At 34.3% G+C, this 18,552-nt stretch overlaps 2 protein-coding genes across 11 annotated transcripts in view; one reads left to right on the forward strand and one right to left on the reverse strand.

Moving 5' to 3' along the window:
• The window catches only part of LOC149772474 (stAR-related lipid transfer protein 7, mitochondrial-like), a 40,319-nt gene extending 37,374 nt beyond the window's left edge, over window positions 1–2,945 (reverse strand). Inside the window, exon 1 of one of the 2 annotated variants that reach the window (XM_089947770.1) lies at window positions 2,409–2,945. In XM_089947770.1, the coding sequence (XP_089803896.1) occupies window positions 2,409–2,821 (413 nt within the window). In that variant the 5' untranslated portion in view covers window positions 2,822–2,945. The remainder of the gene's footprint in view (window positions 1–2,408) is intronic. The other variant, XM_089947771.1, reaches the window with a different exon arrangement.
• A 126-nt stretch (window positions 2,946–3,071) lies between these two features.
• Window positions 3,072–18,552, forward strand: part of LOC149772475 (cilia- and flagella-associated protein 43-like) — a 123,798-nt gene continuing 108,317 nt past the window's right edge. For 7 of the 9 annotated variants that reach the window (XM_089947760.1, XM_089947765.1, XM_089947766.1 and 4 more), the window contains exons 1-7: window positions 3,072–3,274; window positions 4,862–5,115; window positions 10,114–10,207; window positions 12,757–12,924; window positions 13,880–14,135; window positions 17,184–17,307; window positions 18,038–18,120. In XM_089947760.1, coding sequence (XP_089803886.1) covers window positions 3,246–3,274; window positions 4,862–5,115; window positions 10,114–10,207; window positions 12,757–12,924; window positions 13,880–14,135; window positions 17,184–17,307; window positions 18,038–18,120 — 1,008 coding nt within the window. In that variant the 5' untranslated portion in view covers window positions 3,072–3,245. The remainder of the gene's footprint in view (window positions 3,275–4,861; window positions 5,116–10,113; window positions 10,208–12,756; window positions 12,925–13,879; window positions 14,136–17,183; window positions 17,308–18,037; window positions 18,121–18,552) is intronic. The other 2 variants (XM_089947761.1, XM_089947769.1) reach the window with 1 other exon arrangement.

The following is an 18,552-nucleotide window of genomic DNA, read 5'->3' on the forward strand; positions in this document are numbered from 1 at the left end:
GATGCACTCATGTCTGTGTTGATTCTGTAGGAAAGAAGTGACTGCAACTTTTGATGGTGGGACATCTATCTTCACCAAAATGGGAGTCCTGGACTCCAAGTTTTAAAATTATAGCGAGACCTTTGGTATGAAGTTCCAATTGAATTCTAGTGGTGTTCCAAATAAATTCCAATACTGAATGTGTTGCTGTGCTTGTAGTCTCAAATGTGCTAATGTACCAATGGCCTGGAAAATGGCAATGTGCTGAGTATTTTGATGTATCACATTATTAAAATTCAAAATGTCCATGACTGAATTCACTGTAATATGCTCATATACAGGTGACTATACAGGTAAATCAAAAGGGACGTCAAAGGTGTATGTGTGTGTGATTTGAATTTTTAATGTAGCTTTAACAATTTTACAGTCATATCGCTACAATGTCTGCTGTGTGGCAGTTTATAGTGATGTCTAGCACTGGTGCATCAGTCACATTATTCTGACAACAGACCTAAGTGTCCTAACACTAACCTCTTAATGCTAAGCACCAAGCAAAGCAGCTAAAGTACCATTTTTATGTCTTTGGTCTGACTCTGTCAGAGTTCGAACCAGCAACCTCCTGCATTTGGGGTGGACGCTTTTACCACTACGGCCACTGGAACGGTCTAATTAAAGTTAAATGTCACGGTATTCAATTAAAAATATTAAACATTTAACGAAGTATTATGTGCTTGTTTTTTATAAAGTGTTATGTTACAAATCATGCCCTGAATAAATGCAATATTATGTCACATTTCAGGGAAAGCCACATCTGGGCAACACTATTCTTACAGATCTATAAAAACTTAAATATAGACATTTTTATGGTATTCATTTTAGAAATAAATATGAATAAAAACGTGCTATGACTTTGATAACACTAGACTAATTCAATAAAAGTCCAAGACAGTTCTTTGGGCAGTTTGGCTAGCAAACCATTGACCAGTATCATCAATGATAATACAGGTACCATTTTACCTGGACAAACATGTCACACAACAAAATTTCTCCAAAATTGGACCCAACAAGCCAGAATTTCTAATTTTTTGACAAATGAAGTTAAGACTCTATCAAAAATAATAACTTACATCAATATCTAAATACAATAAAAAGTCTGTCTTTTAAGATAATGTGGCACAAGTGAACCACCTGTGTCGATATGGGCTGCCAAGGTTGTGAGATATTCCTGAAAATTTTACTTCATGTTCCATATTAGTTGACCTTGGAACACACTACACAGAGACATTATTTAGCAGTAAGATGGTGACCTAAAATACCACAAATATCAGGGGCGGTGTCTTACATTATAGGACTATGGCAACAAGACCCTTGCTCCTAAAATATAAGACATATGATATTCTTGCTTTGGTCTTATGTCTTACTGTCTAAAAAACGGTCTTCTGTAGCATGTTCCTGATTCAAATGACAGGAGACAGAGAGATAACATTTTCAGAAATATCTCTCACACTTGGCATGTTGACATCTAACCAAAAATTTAAATCTGATTATACATCTTCATCCTGAAGGAATCAAAATCTGAGAGTAGCAAATGGATGCATTTTCATGTTCCGCTCAGCTGGTTGGAATTCACTGCTGAAAGCCAGAAATACTGCAATCGGATTAGGTTGAAGAATGTTTCTTTAACAAAACAAATAAAAATGTACTAATATTCAAAACCGCTCCGGTGGCCTAGTGGTTAGAGCGTCCGCCTTGGATGTGGGAGGTTGTGGGTTCGATCCCTAGCTGAGTCATACCAAAGATTTAAAAATGGCACAAATAGCTGCCTCGCTTGGTGCTCAGCATTAAGAGGTTAATGTTAGGACTGGTTGGCCTGGTGTCAGGATAATGTGACTGGGTGGAACATCATGCTACATGCCTGCAGCATCATGCCCCAGTGCTAGACATCACTATAAACTGACACACTGCAGACATCATAGCGATATGACTGAAAAATTGTTAAAGCTACGTTAAAAAAATCCAAATCACAAATCACTAATATTCAAGAAAGTGTTCAGACAACATTGTTTCGTTGAAGATATTTATCATTTGTTTAAGCAATTTTGTCATTCCAGGATTCCATCACATTTGAACCAACTGAAATGTAGGTCAACTAAATTTGAAAACATCCATTTGCTTGTTTGTGAATGTGCATTCAATGAAAAAAAAGTCTGCCTAAATCAACATGACTTTAATTTGTGGAAAAGCTTCAGTATGTTCGAGATATTCTTGAAAAATTAGATGCTCATTCTGATATAGCACCAATACATAAATAACATGTGATACATCTGATATTTTGTAGGACTAAAAGCCCCTGAGATCACAGCTTTTTGGTACACTTGTATACACTCATTAATAAGTTCCACTCTTCATTAAAAGAATACAATTTTTACCTTTTCATTTGTTCATCAGTAACTCTATGTTCCTCCCATGAAAACATTAGGGCACTAAGAATGACATATGACAGTCTTCCCCTGGAATTCTTGACCAACAACTGTCCAAGTCTATTAAGAAGTTTTGTAGTTACTTTTTCGCCATACAGCTTTTCATACAAGCTCACAATCTGTGAAGCTCTTCTGACTCGTTGAGCTGCAATTACGTTGCACTGCCTTGCAATTATTCGTGAAAAAAGTGCACATTTTTTAATCAGGGAAATGTACCAATGATGTACATAATGGGGTCCATTAGGACCAAACCCTAAGGTCACAACACGGTGTAATAATTCATTTCTATTTCCAAATTTATGACAGCTTACGGTTCTACGAAAAACAACCCTCAGATTTAAAAATAATTTATCAAAACTCATGTTAAACCGGAAAAGTATTTTCAATGTTGTTGCATGTAATCAATCCATGAACACTTATACCCCTCAACTTTCGTCAATAGATCGGCTGTTGTTCAAATGGCAGTGGCTGAACAACGTGACGACCACAATAGTGGAATAAATGCAGTTTTTATTTTACGAAATTTGATAATTGGGCAATTAAGAATGTTATAAAGTCTTTTAAATGTTTTTAAAAAAAACTATTTAGATGTATAATCGTTGAAAATAGTTATAATTCCTTATGATAACTTTTATCACTTCCTTTTGACTCGAATGGAGTTACCAAGGTCATTCGCGCGATATTTCGCGTTACTTTACCCATAGCAACAATTCAACAATCTGCAGGGAACACGGATGAAAGATTGATGCAAATTATGACTATCCCTGAATTAATTTAAGGAATATAATGGATCCGATCGGAACACTTGAACTTTCGTAAGTTTCTTGTAAAATTCGGAGTGGATGACTTTGTAACATAAATATTATTGCTTTTTAATTACCACATAAGCTCATTTTCAACCCCTTCCCCCAATATACAATTAAAGTGTCTTGTACCGTGTACATTTTACGTCTTTACTGATGATAAATGAACTGTTGTTTTAAAACTGAATATTAATGCTGTTTACCAGTTTATTACCGATTGTTGAGTGATCTGCCCATCAGTTGTCATCATAAAACTTCCATTCAAAAATTACTGCGGACTTTTCCAGTGGCGTTTGGGTACTATAGTAAAAGTTATAAAGGTCATGTATACTCACCTTAATTTAAATATAAATTGTTGTCTTAAAATATAATACAAATTTTTTAACCAAAGTCTATTCAATCCTGCTCTTTTAATGTTCTGTACCTTAACTGTCATCAAGAAACTTCCAGATGAACATTATAGAGTATTATGGACTTTCACAGTAGTGGCCAGTACTAAAGTGGGCCAAGCAAAGAGCATGTCGAGTCTAATCATCACAGTATAGGGTAGTACAAATTTTGTTATCAACATGCGGCATTCAATCCAGATTGTACTGGATCACACTTTGGATTGATCTCATTAAAAAATCAAACATTGATTTTGACATTATGTACTTCTCGGGGCATGTAAGTAATGACTTTCCAAAGGAATATGGCTGTATGAAGATCCAAATAAAGTGAATAATTGCCATGTAAAGGTATGCAGAATCAGATTATAAAAAAATGACACCTATTAATGAAATAATCATTTAGAATGCATATATGACCTGTATGACAATTACAGTAAAAGTCACATACATCATGTAGGCATTCAGAACTGACTATTTCATAATGGGTGTTGTTTGTTAAAATTTGAATACACATACCTTTCAATGGCATTTGTTCACTTTATTTGTATCTTCGTACATCCCTATTCCTATGGGAGATCCTTATTTACACACACAGATAGATACATAAAAATCAGTGCTAAATTAATGTGGACATTTTTAAATGAGGTAAACCTAAAGATGTGATTCAGTACAAATTGGATTGAATGTAATTTTATTTTATTTCCAATTTTGATTTCTCAATCAGCAATTGTTAGAAGAAAAAATAAAGGTGATAAGAAAAACTATTAATCTGATTTACTCTGTTTTAACAATTTGTATATGTGAGTGTTATTTTTGTCCCAAAAAGATGGTATAAATAACTACAGTATTCTGTTGATTTATAGTAATAGTGCAACAACATATCCTTTCTACACAATATTGTTTTTCTTTTATTATGTTATAATCTTGCTCAAGGCTTTGATTTCAGATAAGATATTTGGATGTTGTGGCATCAGTCAAAAAAGAGGTTTAGTGTTATAAGCCTCGAATTCATTTAATTATTGCACATTTTGCCAGTTTCTTCCTTGATCACTGTAATTTTAGACTATATGAAATCTTTTGGGCTTGAAAATGTACACTTTATTAAAGATGTAACTGCCTTTAGAGGCTACTTAAATATATGCCCTTTATCTGACATGACTGTTAAAAAAACAAGTTAGTTGTACCTAACATATTTTAATTTTCTTTTCAGTTGGGCCCAGGGTTACAAGGGTGAACATGCTAACTATGTGGACAAGGATGTGATATGTTTTCCCTGTGGCAGCTGTGTAAAATTCATTGCTGAGGATGGAGCTGAGACAATCTTCAATTTTGAAGGACATGGGGGAATTGGAGCACTTGCTGTCCATACTTCTGAAAAGTGCTTTGCTGTGGCTGAACAGAATTTAAATCCAAGCATCTATGTTTACATGTACCCAACATTTCGGGAGTTGCAAGTACTTTCAGGTACATTATAAAAAATAAACCTACAGATTGATGTTTTGAGACAGAGGGTGAATTTAAGCACTTAAAAACAGATGTTTTGTTCCCACCAGGTTTGCACACATAAAGAGGACTCCAAATTACATTATTTTTCTTATAATAAGACCAGTGAAGTCAGCCAAAGAAATTTCTCACAAAGTAGGGGTGGGATTAATATCAGACAATGATATCCTAGTTAACTTTAGTCAAAATTTAAGAATAAAATTGGTGAGGTGGTGATCTTCTTACCAAGCATGGTCTTATGTCTTATTGCTTATGCATAAATGAGAACTTCAAATTACAATATTTATCCCTAGATAAGATAAGATTGTCAGCCTGGCAAAATTTTAAAAAAAATTAGGAGCAGGCTTATTATCAAACAAAGATATCCTTGATAACTATTCGCCAAAGTATAAAAAAATGGGAGGGGTGTCTTATCAGTAACTATGGTTTTATAATGGGATCAGTATGGTAATGAATTCCCACCCTCATTATTTTGTGTTAGTGTCTACATATTATATTTTCTGGGAGATGAGCACAAAAATGATCTAATCTATTTGAAATAAAACTATTAGCAATTATGAATTCTCTCTAATTTAGATAAAAAGTACCAGATAAGATGATAGAGATTTTGTCAGATTTGTTTAAATTTTGTTTCTACAGAAAAACATAACTATTTTTAACCTGGCTCTACCAAAAGATTGCCCCTCTGTATGTTTTAAAATTGCATTACAGTTTTATTTTAACAGCAGACTAATTAAAAACAAATGCGATTTGGTTGCTATCACAGTAGAGCATGCTTCTTGTTTTTTGCAATAACCTTAACAGTAGGAGATTTTCAGATCATCCAGACCAATGCCAGACAGTACGGCATGCTGTGCTGCAAATTCACATTTTTAGTGAGGAATCAATGTTCTTGGGTTTAATGTTTGGTATAAACAGTGATCCATCTTAGGTGCAACATGATGCCATCCTAAATTCTAAAACTGAAGGACAGACAAAAACATCATTTTTAGGGAGAAAACAAGACAAAATTGACCTTGCATAAATAAAAGAATTTCCTGTATTAAATTACTGGTAGTTGTTTCAGTTGTAATTTTTAAATAGTTTGAATATAATATTCTTTTATATCCGTCAGTAATAATATCATAAATAGTGGAACTTGTTAAATTCATTTCCATCTTACTAGCAACATTTTTTAGTATGTTCTGTTGGGTTGATAACATATATCAATAAATTACAGAGATTTTCTGCTGGAAATCCTTGGTTTCCACATTAATGGGAAAGGCCAGAAATGAAACCAATGCTGTTCTTTTGCATTTGTATTGCAAATCATCTATTGGATATTTAGTATTTTTAAAATATTTGTGGAAAAACCTCAATGTTAAAAATAGGAAGAGTCTTATCAGATTGTAGCATTTTGATAGAGATATGTCTGTTCCCTCAGTTTTCTGACAGTTGTTAGTAGCTATTTCATTAATAATCCTTCTATTTGGTTTTGGCTTTCCACCAGACTCACTATTCATAAGCAAATCTATGAAGCCGCTAAGAAGAATGTCACAAATATAGTCCATGCAGCGAAATCAGCCCACTATACTACTAAGATCATGGAAAGTTCAGCTGCAAAGAGCTCTTTGAGATTACTAACAAGCTGATGTCAAGGAACAAATCTACACCACTTCCAACTACCTTCTCTCCAGTTGACCTTCCAGACATGTTTGCAAATTTCTTCCATGACAAAGTACAAACCATTAGAGATAAGCTTGACACCACAATTTCAATTGACTCATCATCACCATACAGTTGGGATACAGAATTTGAGCGGCAAGCATTAGCAGCATTTGAACCTGTCTCTATGGATTTTGTACGTACAATCCTGATGAAGAGTGCACCAAAGTCATGTGAACTTGATCCAATTCCAACATCACTGCTGCTTGAGTGCTTAGATCCAGTATTGCCTTCACTAACTGATGTTCTTAATACCTCTCTCTCGTCCGGGGAATTCCCATCATTTTTCAAAACTGCCATTGTAAAGCCTCTGCTGAAGAACCAACACTAGACCATAACAATTTAAAGAACTACCGCCCAGTTTCTAATCTCCCATTCTTATAAAACCCTTAGAAAAGGTTATTCTATCCCAGCTTGTATCTCATCTAAATTCAAACAGTCTTTTTAGCAATGCACAATCTGCATATCGCCCTCGCCACAGTACTGAAACTACTCTTCTAAAAGTAGTTAATGACATTCTCTCTGCATTAGATAGCAGAAAGATTACAGTTCTCACCCTCCTTGATTTGTCTGCAGCATTTGACACAATAGACCATGATATATTACTTCACCATCTCCAGTATGTATTTGGCATTCATGATACAGCCTTACTGTGGTTCAAGTCCTACTTGGTCAACAGGACACAAATTGTATCTGCAAATGGAGTACACTCCAGCCCAGTTGATCTATATTGTGGTGTTCCACAGGGGTCTGTTCTTGGACCTGTTCTCTTCATTCTGTACACTCAGTCGCTCTCGAGTCTCATAGATCATCATCCAGTGTCTCACCAATTGTACGCTGAAGACACCCAAATATACAAATCTAGCCACCCGACTGAAGTTGATGTTACCATCCAAGGTGTAGAGAGTTGCATTTCTGATGTGAAATCATGGATGACATGGAACAAGCTGCAGATGAATGATGATAAAACTGAGGCCATTCTGATCACAACACAAAGACTTTCTCATTCACATCCTTTACCTCAGACAATAAATATCAGCAACACCAACATTAAATTCACACAATCAGTATGAAACCTAGGTGTTACTCTGGACAGTACTCTCACATTGCACCAACATGTCATGAACATATGCAAGGCTGCATATCTTGAGCTGAGACAGTACATCAGCTCAATTTGCAGATATCTTTCAGTTGATGCCACTAAAACACTTGTGTGTTCATTAGTACTTTAAAGACTGGACTATTGTAACTCAGTTCTGTCTGGTTCATCTCAATATCTGCTCCAGAAACTTCAAAAAGTTCAAAACACAGCTGCTCAGATCATACTTAGAGTACCACGATCAGAGCACACCTCCCCGCTGCTCTGTACCCTACACTGGCTATCCATTTGATCCAGAATCAAACACATAATTTGTTCTCTGTGCTACATTTCACTGTTGGACTCTAGTCCAACATACCTATCCGACCTCACCCATGTGTTACACACCAGTAAGATACTTACGCTCCTCTTCTGACAGTCGTATACTCATTATTCCAAGTATGAAAAAAAAGTGATATGGACAGCGTTCTTTTGCATACCAGAGCCCAGCAACGTGGAATGAATTGCCCACTGAACTTAGACACAAAGGCACAGTGATCACATTCAAGAGGGCTCTCAAAACTCACTTATTCGACTGCAAGAACAAACTTAAAGACCTAATAATGTTTCCTACCTTAAATATTCTCAGCATGTTTTTTAATGTTTTCTGATTTCATGGTGTTTGTTTTTGTAATCATATTATTATATGTTTTTTATCTTATAGGTGTTGTCTAATGTTGTAAAGCACTTAGAGCTTCTAAAGATTAGGCACTATACAAAGTCCTCATTATTATTATTATTATTATTATTATTATTATTATTATTATTATTATTTGAATCCTTCAGATACATAAAAGTTAGTGTTGCCACCTTGGTACATACCATCTATACTTGCATATAAATCAGTGTATTATAAGGTAATATCTTCACTTTGCACAGAAAAATTATTTGGGTAAATGTTATGAACATTAAGTACATCATAGTAATTACTACACTGACAATTGGGGCACTCCACAGATATTATGAACTTAAGAAAGAGTGGCAGTGTAAGGTGAAGTTGTTTGTCTTTGCAACATGCACAGTGGAGAGAATGTTGGTATACAGTCTCTATGTTAATTTTAGGTACTGTGGCTGAAATTTCTTGGATATTTTACTTGTGGAAATTGGTGTATGATCTAAATGCACAGCAACTACAATGACTGCTCCTTTGTACTAAAAAATTCAGCCTGAGTTATTACATTATCTTTAGCAGTTATTGAAAAAGGGAAACCAATTTTGCCAAAATAGACAATACAAGCTAATCTGAAAGTGCAATGAATGAATTACCAATGTATACAATGTAAAATAGGTTATCAACTCTTCTTTTACAACTTACCTCTGAAGTCTAGGAAGTGAAAATGACTAAGTTGCAGTTTTTTGAAAGGTGCACATCTGAAGTAAGGCCAAGTGGTGTATCTATAATCCATATTACACCCATCAATCATACACCAAAATAAAGGGAATTAAAAGTTCTTTGAACAATGCCTAAGATATACAAAAATAGCCAGTATAACCAGTGAGGAAAACTATGGAAATTCTTTTTCTTTAAAAATCTAACCCTAATGTAACTGTAGAGTGCCACCAATATCATAAAGTACTCATATGAGTTATATTTCCTTGACTTGCATTGGGAACTCTTCACTTAGGAGATGCATTTTCTCTCCCAGCGTGATCACCCTAAGTAAAACATATATCTGATTATATTTGCTGAAATTGTAACCAATAAAGTTAATGGTAATAAGACATCATACATGCATAGTAGTAAGTTACAATAAAGTAATGATATTCAAGGTGGGTTTTAGCAGCTGTGTTCCTCCCATGAGGATTGACAAAATGGTTCTACTCTGTAAAGGAGTACAGTTTAATTTTTAAAAGTTTTGGTGTAAGAGACCATTTTCACTTATTAATGTGTGTGCATTTATTATATGAAATAAGGTATCAAGTAAACATATATATATAGTAGCTACGTTCCTCCCATGAGGATCGACAAAATGCTTCCACTCGATAAAGGACAGTATAATTTTTGAAAGTTTTTGATATGTAAGAGATCAATGTACACTTATTAGGGTGTGTGCATTTATTATATTAAATAATGTATCAAGTAAACATATGTAGTAAAATTGTTTTTCTCTTTGCAGGAGGGGCTAAATTGGAGTTCCAGAGGCTTGTTTTCTCAACCAGCAACTACCTAGCTAGTGTATCTGGAGTCCCAGACTTTGAACTTACCCTATGGTATCTCCTTTCTTTGCACAGTTTTGTCTCACATGCTGTAGTCAGACATAGGTATCACTTTTTCCGTATTGGCACAAACAACATTATTAACATCTAAGGGGGGCCCCGAGTGGCCGAGTGGTCTAAAGCACTCTCCATTATGGATCACTGTCATCTCACCTCTGTCTGCGTGGGTTCGAGTCTAGGACTCTGCCAGTGTGGGTATGTGAGAGAGCTTGCCAGTAGCTTCTTGTGGGTCAGTGGTTCTTCCCAGGGTTTTCTCGGGTTCTTCCTCCACCATTAATACTGGCCGTCATGCATAGCCTATCTTGTGTTGAAAAATGGCGTTAAACCCACAACAACAACAACAACAACAACAACATCTAAGGATAGAGCTGATTAAAGTTATGTAACATTGAAAGTAAGATAACAGAGCTAACATTGTTGGAAGTCATGCAACATGCATCCTGTATTTCTCTTCTTTCATTGATGGTAAGACATGTATTAGAGTTCTGGCAGCACCAGCTTTGTTGCCAAAGTGATAAGATTCTGTACAGTGTTCCAGTTTTTGAGTCATTTATTTTTTACATCAGTTGCTGTGTTCCTAAAGTCAGTACATTGATATGTTCTGCATCATTACAAGATAAAGAATTGTGCATGATCATAACACCTTTCTGTTCTCAAGACAAACGCTTTAAATTTTGTGCATACACTACTATCGGAGCAGGCACCTTGATTTCATTCTGGGCATTGTTTGTCAATCCTAAAAAGGTCATTAGCAAGATTATGCAAAAAGTACTAAATGTGTATAGCTGATATTTAGTAGATATGTTTAAGCGTACTTAGATGACATTGTTTAGATTTTAATGCCCCACAAAATAATTTCATATTTATACCCGGGTCTTAAGTTGGGTGTATTTTGATATGGCATTGTCCATTCATCCATCCATGAATCTTTTAATATTTTCTTGTCTGGCCCATAGCATTGTAATTAATGGTTGTAGGGACTTGGATAAAACTTTGCCCAAGTATATATAATTACTAGATGGTGTTCCTGTACCATACCTATGCCCCTGCCTCAAGATCCAGGTCATGGGAAAATGTGATTCTGAAAGTCTTCAATATATCTTTTAAACCACTTAAGATATTTAATAAAAATAAGACATAAAAGTGTGTGTGTGTGTGTGTGTGTATATATATATATATATATATATATATATATATATATATATATATATATATACATACACACACAATATGATCAGAGAGTGCATCAGGGTCATGGAAATGTAATCCTCTGGATGGTATTGTAGTCCATAGTAAAATATTTGAACCACTGAACTACTTTCATGAAATTTTGGCAGTATATCAACGTATCATTATTAGATGCTGTATTGCAACATAATTGCCATACCCCTGCCTCAGGGTGATGGTCACACTAAGGGAAAATGCCACTCTGACTTGTATCCTTTTTTGAAGCATAACTTTTGAACATCATTAGATATTTTAAAGAAACTTTATATCATGACTAGGCAGTTCATCATCTACCATAGCTATACCTACCTACATCAAGGTCTTGAAAAGGTATTTAAAAAATGCCGTTAAAGCAATACTGTCATGTTGTTTTCATAACAAAATGTTTGTACCTGTTAATATTTTGGTTGAAAAATCGTGTTTGCATGATTGAATAAAAACCACTTGACATAGATGAAATTGACCTCATAAAACTCTGATACCACTAAAACAATTTTTTCATTTTATCCAATTTGGGGATATAAGTTTTTTTATAGACAGAAGTCTAGTTTATGAACAGTGTCAGACGGCATTGTTATCTGTATTAATTTTGCTGTTTTTCATCTCATATCTCTATAAATAACCACACAATAAAATGCATTATATGGATTATCTAGCAATTTAATGTAGCTGAAAAAGGAAAGTTGCATTCTTGAGAATTAAGTACTTATTTAATGTTAAATCAGGCTCCATAGTCACACATTGATGTACAAAAGAAATACCAGCTGATATCTCACAGCACCTTGAAATTATGGATAGATTTTACCATTCAGCTGTATGCAATGAATACAAAATAAATGGTTGTTAGTGAATAGTTTGATATTCTAATAACTTTATTATTATTATTATTATTATTATTATTATTATTATTATTATGCTTGATGTTGTTGTTGTACTTGTATGCGCAATTGGAAATCAGTAAGATTGGCTACAAAGACCTACAGCAGTTACTTAAATTGTAAATGTTTTATCACAAGTTCATTTCAGATTGTGTGGATTTTTTGAGGACTTTTTGTCAGTAAATTTCTATATCCTTAAATTCCTTTCTTCTACTGTATAAAAATAATTGTTATTTCATTAAACTGTTATTAATTTCATATTTAAGAGGCTATTTGACTGCAATAAACATGTTTTTGAGGCCCAGATATTTGTCATTAGAGAGTAGATAAAATTCTCACCAAACAGGTGCAGTTGAGGAAAAACTTGTTTGTTGAATTCTCTTGAAATTATAGTAATTTTTACAACATTAGTATTATCACAAATAAGGACTTTTTCAGGGACTTCACTCAGGGAATAAAGTTGGCAACTTTACCTCTGACATCAGAGAGAATCACAAGCTTTTCCTTCAACCCTGCTAACTGGCGCCAGATGTGTGTGACAACAGAAAAACAGATCACATTCCTACACACAGAGCAGAGTGACATCCATTATATTATTCAAACTGAGTAAGTTCTTGTATAGAGGATCTTATGTTATTGCTCATTTCAGATGAAATTATCAAATTATTTTGGTGTTTAATAAAACTTTCCTTTGAAAGAGTCATTAACATTTTCTTGATGATATAAACAAAATTTATTGAATAAAATTGGAAAAAGTGTGATGGGCAATTATTTATAAGGTCATTCCAATGCCTTATACATTAGACTTTGCCTTACATGACATAATGAATTTGTAAGATGATGTGGTTTTATTATTATGCAATTCCTTGAGAGATGGTATTCATCATATTGCACTGTGTCACATATGTTACATAGTCAATCTTCATATAGCATGGTCCTGATGTCATTGACTATGTACAGTTGCACTGGATTTGTACAATTCAGAACCTTTTTAATTGTTTGATTTCTCTAAGATAAATATTTTACTGCGAAAATTGGTTTCTTAGATATTTTCTAATGTCAATGGATTGCATAAAGTCACAGTGAAGATCAGTTTTTTTTAAAAGGGATTTGATATGTACTTTTACAATTTAAAGAAGTATACAAATCACAAATAACATTGCATTTAATACTATGACATCAGATAGTCATTACATTAGCACAGAGCTAGCAAGTTCATAAATTTTGAATGTGAATTAAGTCAAAATAAGTCAGTTTCCTAAGCTTTCATAAATGAAGCATGCAGTTGTGAAATGAGCACACAAATGATTGATGCTTATGGCAGGACACTTTGAATCTCCTCTGAAAAACTACATAAGCCCATAAATAATTATATATATATATATATATATATATATATATATATATATATATATATATATATATATATATATATATATATATATATGCACAGTAGATAAATGACTGACAGACAGAATACTCAGTTATCTGAACCTTTACTACATTTCCCAACAAGGCTCATGTAGTTATGGTTGTACTGTCATTATTTGCATTATTACAGGAAAGTTAAACTGCCAAGTGCAGACCCTATCCAGGAGGAAGAGGAGAAAGAGCAGGATCAGTCAACCAGAACCTCAACACGGATGAGTCGCTACACCATTGCGGTCCCTAAAGCCGCCATTGCAGGTCTGGTGGGAGATATGGCTGAGCAGCTGGAAGAGATCCAAGATCAGACTGTGCATGTTGTTCCAGTTTCTCAAGCCTGGACACCAGGTGGTGACATCTATATTGGCTGTAAAGGTGGACAACTTCTTAAGGTATATACACCGTCAAAGCATCTTCAGCCAACACTTGCATAAAACAATCATTAATGTGTAAAGCAAGAGTACAGTGGATCCCATTTATACATTAAGCAATACTTACCTACATTCATTAATGTCTTTTTTTATATGCCCACCATAAAATAAGAACAAATTATATGCTTGCTTTCATGGGGAGAATGCTATGTTATAACTTTGTTTCCACCAATCTGTCCATAGATATTTTACCAAGTTGGTTTCTTTACAATAACGAGTTGTCTACTATCTACAGTTATCAAACTTTGTGGATTACTTGCAACAAAGAATAATATTGATTTTGGACTCAAAAGTGAAAGTCACTTTGGCTGAAACTAGAAAAATGGATTACTGCACAGTGTCTTGAATGCTCCATCATCTACAGTTACAAGTGAATAGCTGTCAATTTCAGGGTCCAAAGGTGAAAGGTTAAAATCACCATGACTGAAAAAACAAAAATAGTTTCTGTACAATTAGTTGAGTTCTTCACCATCTACAGTTACTAAACACTTTGGATAGCTCACACTTTGGGTAAGAAAGAACCTGATTGATTTGGGGTCAAAGGTGAAGGTTACTAACATAATAAAAATGGTTTCTGCACAATAACATTATTTCTATATCACATACCTCAACCAAACTTTGTGGATGGCATGCACATTGGTTAAGGAGGAGGCCTTTTGACATATCGGTCAAAGATCAAGGTCACCAATGGAAAAAAGAAAAAAAAATTATGTACAAAAAATTAGTTTTCTACATAGAGGACTATTATAGATGGGGCAGGTGTTTAGTGTGCCAGTCATGGTCATGTTATAATGATAGCTTCCAGGTGGTCCTTGAATGATTGTCTTACATAGGTTTGACTGACTTGGACAGCAGGTTCTTGAAGTTTTCTTTCTACAAGGTAGGATAGGTCAGATGTACCTCCATTTTGATAAGAGGTGACTAATAGAGGCAGTAACAATGGTGATTAAGTACTTAGCATGCATAGCACATAGCTGAAAAGGTGCAGGTTCATGGATCAGCATTGGTCAGCTTGTGTGTCTTTGAGCATTAGACACTTTATTTCAGTTGCCTCAGTACTGGTTAACCAACTTGTGTTGTTGTGCCTCAAAAAGATCAAACCAAACCAAACCCAGTGTTTGTGGTTGATGACCAGACTCTTCACACCCCCTAATTTAAGCTTAACAAGAAGAAACTTGAATTGATCTTTGTAAATTGTATGTTCTTCATATTTATATTTTGATCAAAGTATGATCTATAGGTGAAAACTGGTATTTAAACAACTGTTTTATTTGTTCATAACCCTGGAAACTTGATTCTTGCTATCTTCTATTATACTCATTATTTTCACAACCATATACATCTTACTTTTTCCAAAAGATGAATATTTAACAGTCATTTTATTAGTTCATCTGTTAATAATACCATAAAAATTGGTTTACAAAGAGATGCATTTATTTTTATTTTTTTATTAGATTGTTTCCAGTCAGTCCTTTTCTTGAAATTATCAATTGATAAACTGAGGTCAAACTAGCATGTGTAGACTGTATTTGTGATGTTTCATTTGTTTTTGTTTTTTTAGCTCACCTGTTTATAAGGCTAAGTGAGTTTATTGTTGTTTTTTTAGCTCACTGTGCCACAGGGCTAACTGAGCTTATTGGGATTTTTAGCTCACTATGCCATATCATTAAGATCTTGGGCAATTTCACTTATGAGCAAGATGCGTATTATTTGTAAGGTTATATTGTTTCTTATTGGCAGAGCTTGTTACCACTCTCAAAGACATTTCAGATCTAATTTTGATACAGTTTTAAATATGGGCTTGTGATATTAACATCTTGAATGGGTTCAATAATGAGCGAGATCCATACATACAAATAATGTAATCTTATATCAGATTGGCTGGACTTGTTACTACTCAGGAGGCTGTATTTCTGATTAAGATTTGATCATACATGGAATATACACTTATATCATCAAGAACTTGGGCAAGTTCATTAATGTGCAAGATGCATATATATTGATGAGGTGACCTTGCATCCGATTGACTGACCTTGCTGCTAGTCCAGAAACCATATTTTGTATCTGACTTTGGTTAAACTTGGAAATTTGCTTATATCATCATGATCTTGGACAATTTTATAATTATGAGTGAGATTGAGTTATATTAATGAGATGATCTAGCATCCGATTAGCTGAGCTTATTATCACTGTGAAAATGATAAATCTGATCCAGTTTTGGTCAAACTTAGAATGTAGTTGCAGTGACCTACATTTCACTCCAGTCATTATGCAGTTTTTATATGTAGCTCAGTTCCTTAGACACTGCTGTGTGTACAGTAATTAAGTTTCATGGTTGTATTGTAAGTTTTTTTTAGACTATGCCATAGCAGAGCAGGGGAGAGATAGCATTCTGTGGGATTCTTTTTCAGTGTTTTACAGAATTCTTTCTTACACCAGAAAACCTCTCGTGTGTTTAGACTTTTGCATATATGTAAAAAAACAACATGTATGCGCTAAGTTTTATATACCTATCTTGTTCTTTTCCCTCAGATCTTGCCAGACAAGTGACCCGAGAGTAATAAACTCTCTCATTATGTTATTCTAGTCTAGTAACTCAGCATCACTTAACCATCAAAAGCTAAAATAGCTTAAAACAAACAAAATATTAGACACCTTGGCACATTGAGTTTGCCAAGGTTTCGGATTCTCCTGTATTTCTCAATAGTGAACTTTTCCATAATACCATTTCGTTTAAGATCAACAGACTAAATAATACAGTACTTAATTAAAATTTGAATTTCTGTAATACATTGTTACAGCTTTTTGCAGAGCCACTCTGTATTTGTATTACATGTACACTTTTTTGTACAAACAACTTGTATATCTCCCAGTTGTGAAAATTTGGAATGGCCCAATCTAGTTTATGCAGACAATCTTGGTCATCCATATTTTTGTGTTTGTCAAAAGGGGTTTGGATAATTAAGGTTAGACTGTGTATAGAGTGTATTTCATGTATTATCTGTGTAGATTGATGGTGAGGTGTTGAAAGCCAAGGTCCTGTACTATCCTCCCCCACCTGCCCAGACACCGAGATCAAGGCTTACAAGTGCAGGCAGTAAGAGGGCATCAGCAGTTGACATCCAGTCAGTTGGTAAGGACACATACATGTCTTGCCTAGCACTGAAATAATTTATAACAGGACGAGAAATTGCCCTTTGTAGGTTGATATTCTATATAATGAGGAATTGACTGAAAACCTACTGTCATTAGACATGTATGAAATATGAATGTACTTATGTGATTTATTTTCCCTTACAATAGGCAATGAGTTTGGAAAGCGAATTCAGTACATATGAAGTCATAATGTAATTAACAATACACTGTTATCCCTCAGTATAATGCTTTTCATTGGAGCCATAAAATGAGGTCACCTTATACTAAGGTAGAATATCCATAGTATTACTACTGACCATGACCATTTTCACCTTATAAACGGGACTGCATTGCAATGAGGTACATTATAGATAGTGATACTATATATCTTGTGCCCAAATGTATATAGTGTTGTCCCAGCAGACTAAGACATATGCTATTTATTTACATTTTATTTCTTGTGAAGAGAATAGACTGTGATCAGCAGGTGCATTATGCGAAGGCTGGTATGGGTCTATATTGTTTTGTGCTGAGATGGTCTTTTTTCTTATAAAAGTTTAGTAAGCTAATTCAATTAGCACATAGCACATTAATATAATAAGCAAATAAATTACTGCAATATAAATTCTCTGTGTAGAAAGTTCCCTTCTTTCTACATATATCTGTAGTGTGATATTTCTTTGTGCAGATTTTTACCCTATGACTTTTTTGCTGTTTTCATTTTTCAGCAGATGACTTTGGAAACATACTGGTAGAGGGAAGTTTGGAATGCATCATGTTCCACAAAAGAGGTCTCTATGCAGCTGGCAGCGTAAGTCAGATATGAAAGTTTTTCCCTCCTCTTACCATGTATACTCTCATTGCATTACTTTAGAAATACAACTTTCCCTCAAAAATTTGCACACTACAGGATAAAAAAAGCATAGACCACACTTTAAGCAAGTGTGTGAGTTACTTATTTACCTCTGAAAAATGTAGAAGGGAGAGCCTTCATGGCTGGACATTAAGAATACCTTGGAAGGTGGGGTGGGGTTGGTCTGTTTAATAGTTGAATTCTCATTTTATAATTGCATTGCAAATAATTGTACATAAAGAGCTTTTTTAAATGAAAATCATTGCTTTTTGGTATAAATTACCTTTATTTTCAAGATAAGCAAACACATGAAAAGCATTACTCCAGGAAGTTTCTACAGTTTTCTTCATGTTACAAAAATAAGGATCAATAATTTAGAATTTTCTGTAA

The sequence above is a fragment of the Sinohyriopsis cumingii genome, unplaced genomic scaffold (genome assembly GCF_028554795.1).
Source record: "Sinohyriopsis cumingii isolate HCF-2022 unplaced genomic scaffold, ASM2855479v2 utg001460l, whole genome shotgun sequence".
Classification (NCBI taxonomy): Eukaryota; Metazoa; Mollusca; class Bivalvia; order Unionida; family Unionidae; genus Sinohyriopsis; species Sinohyriopsis cumingii.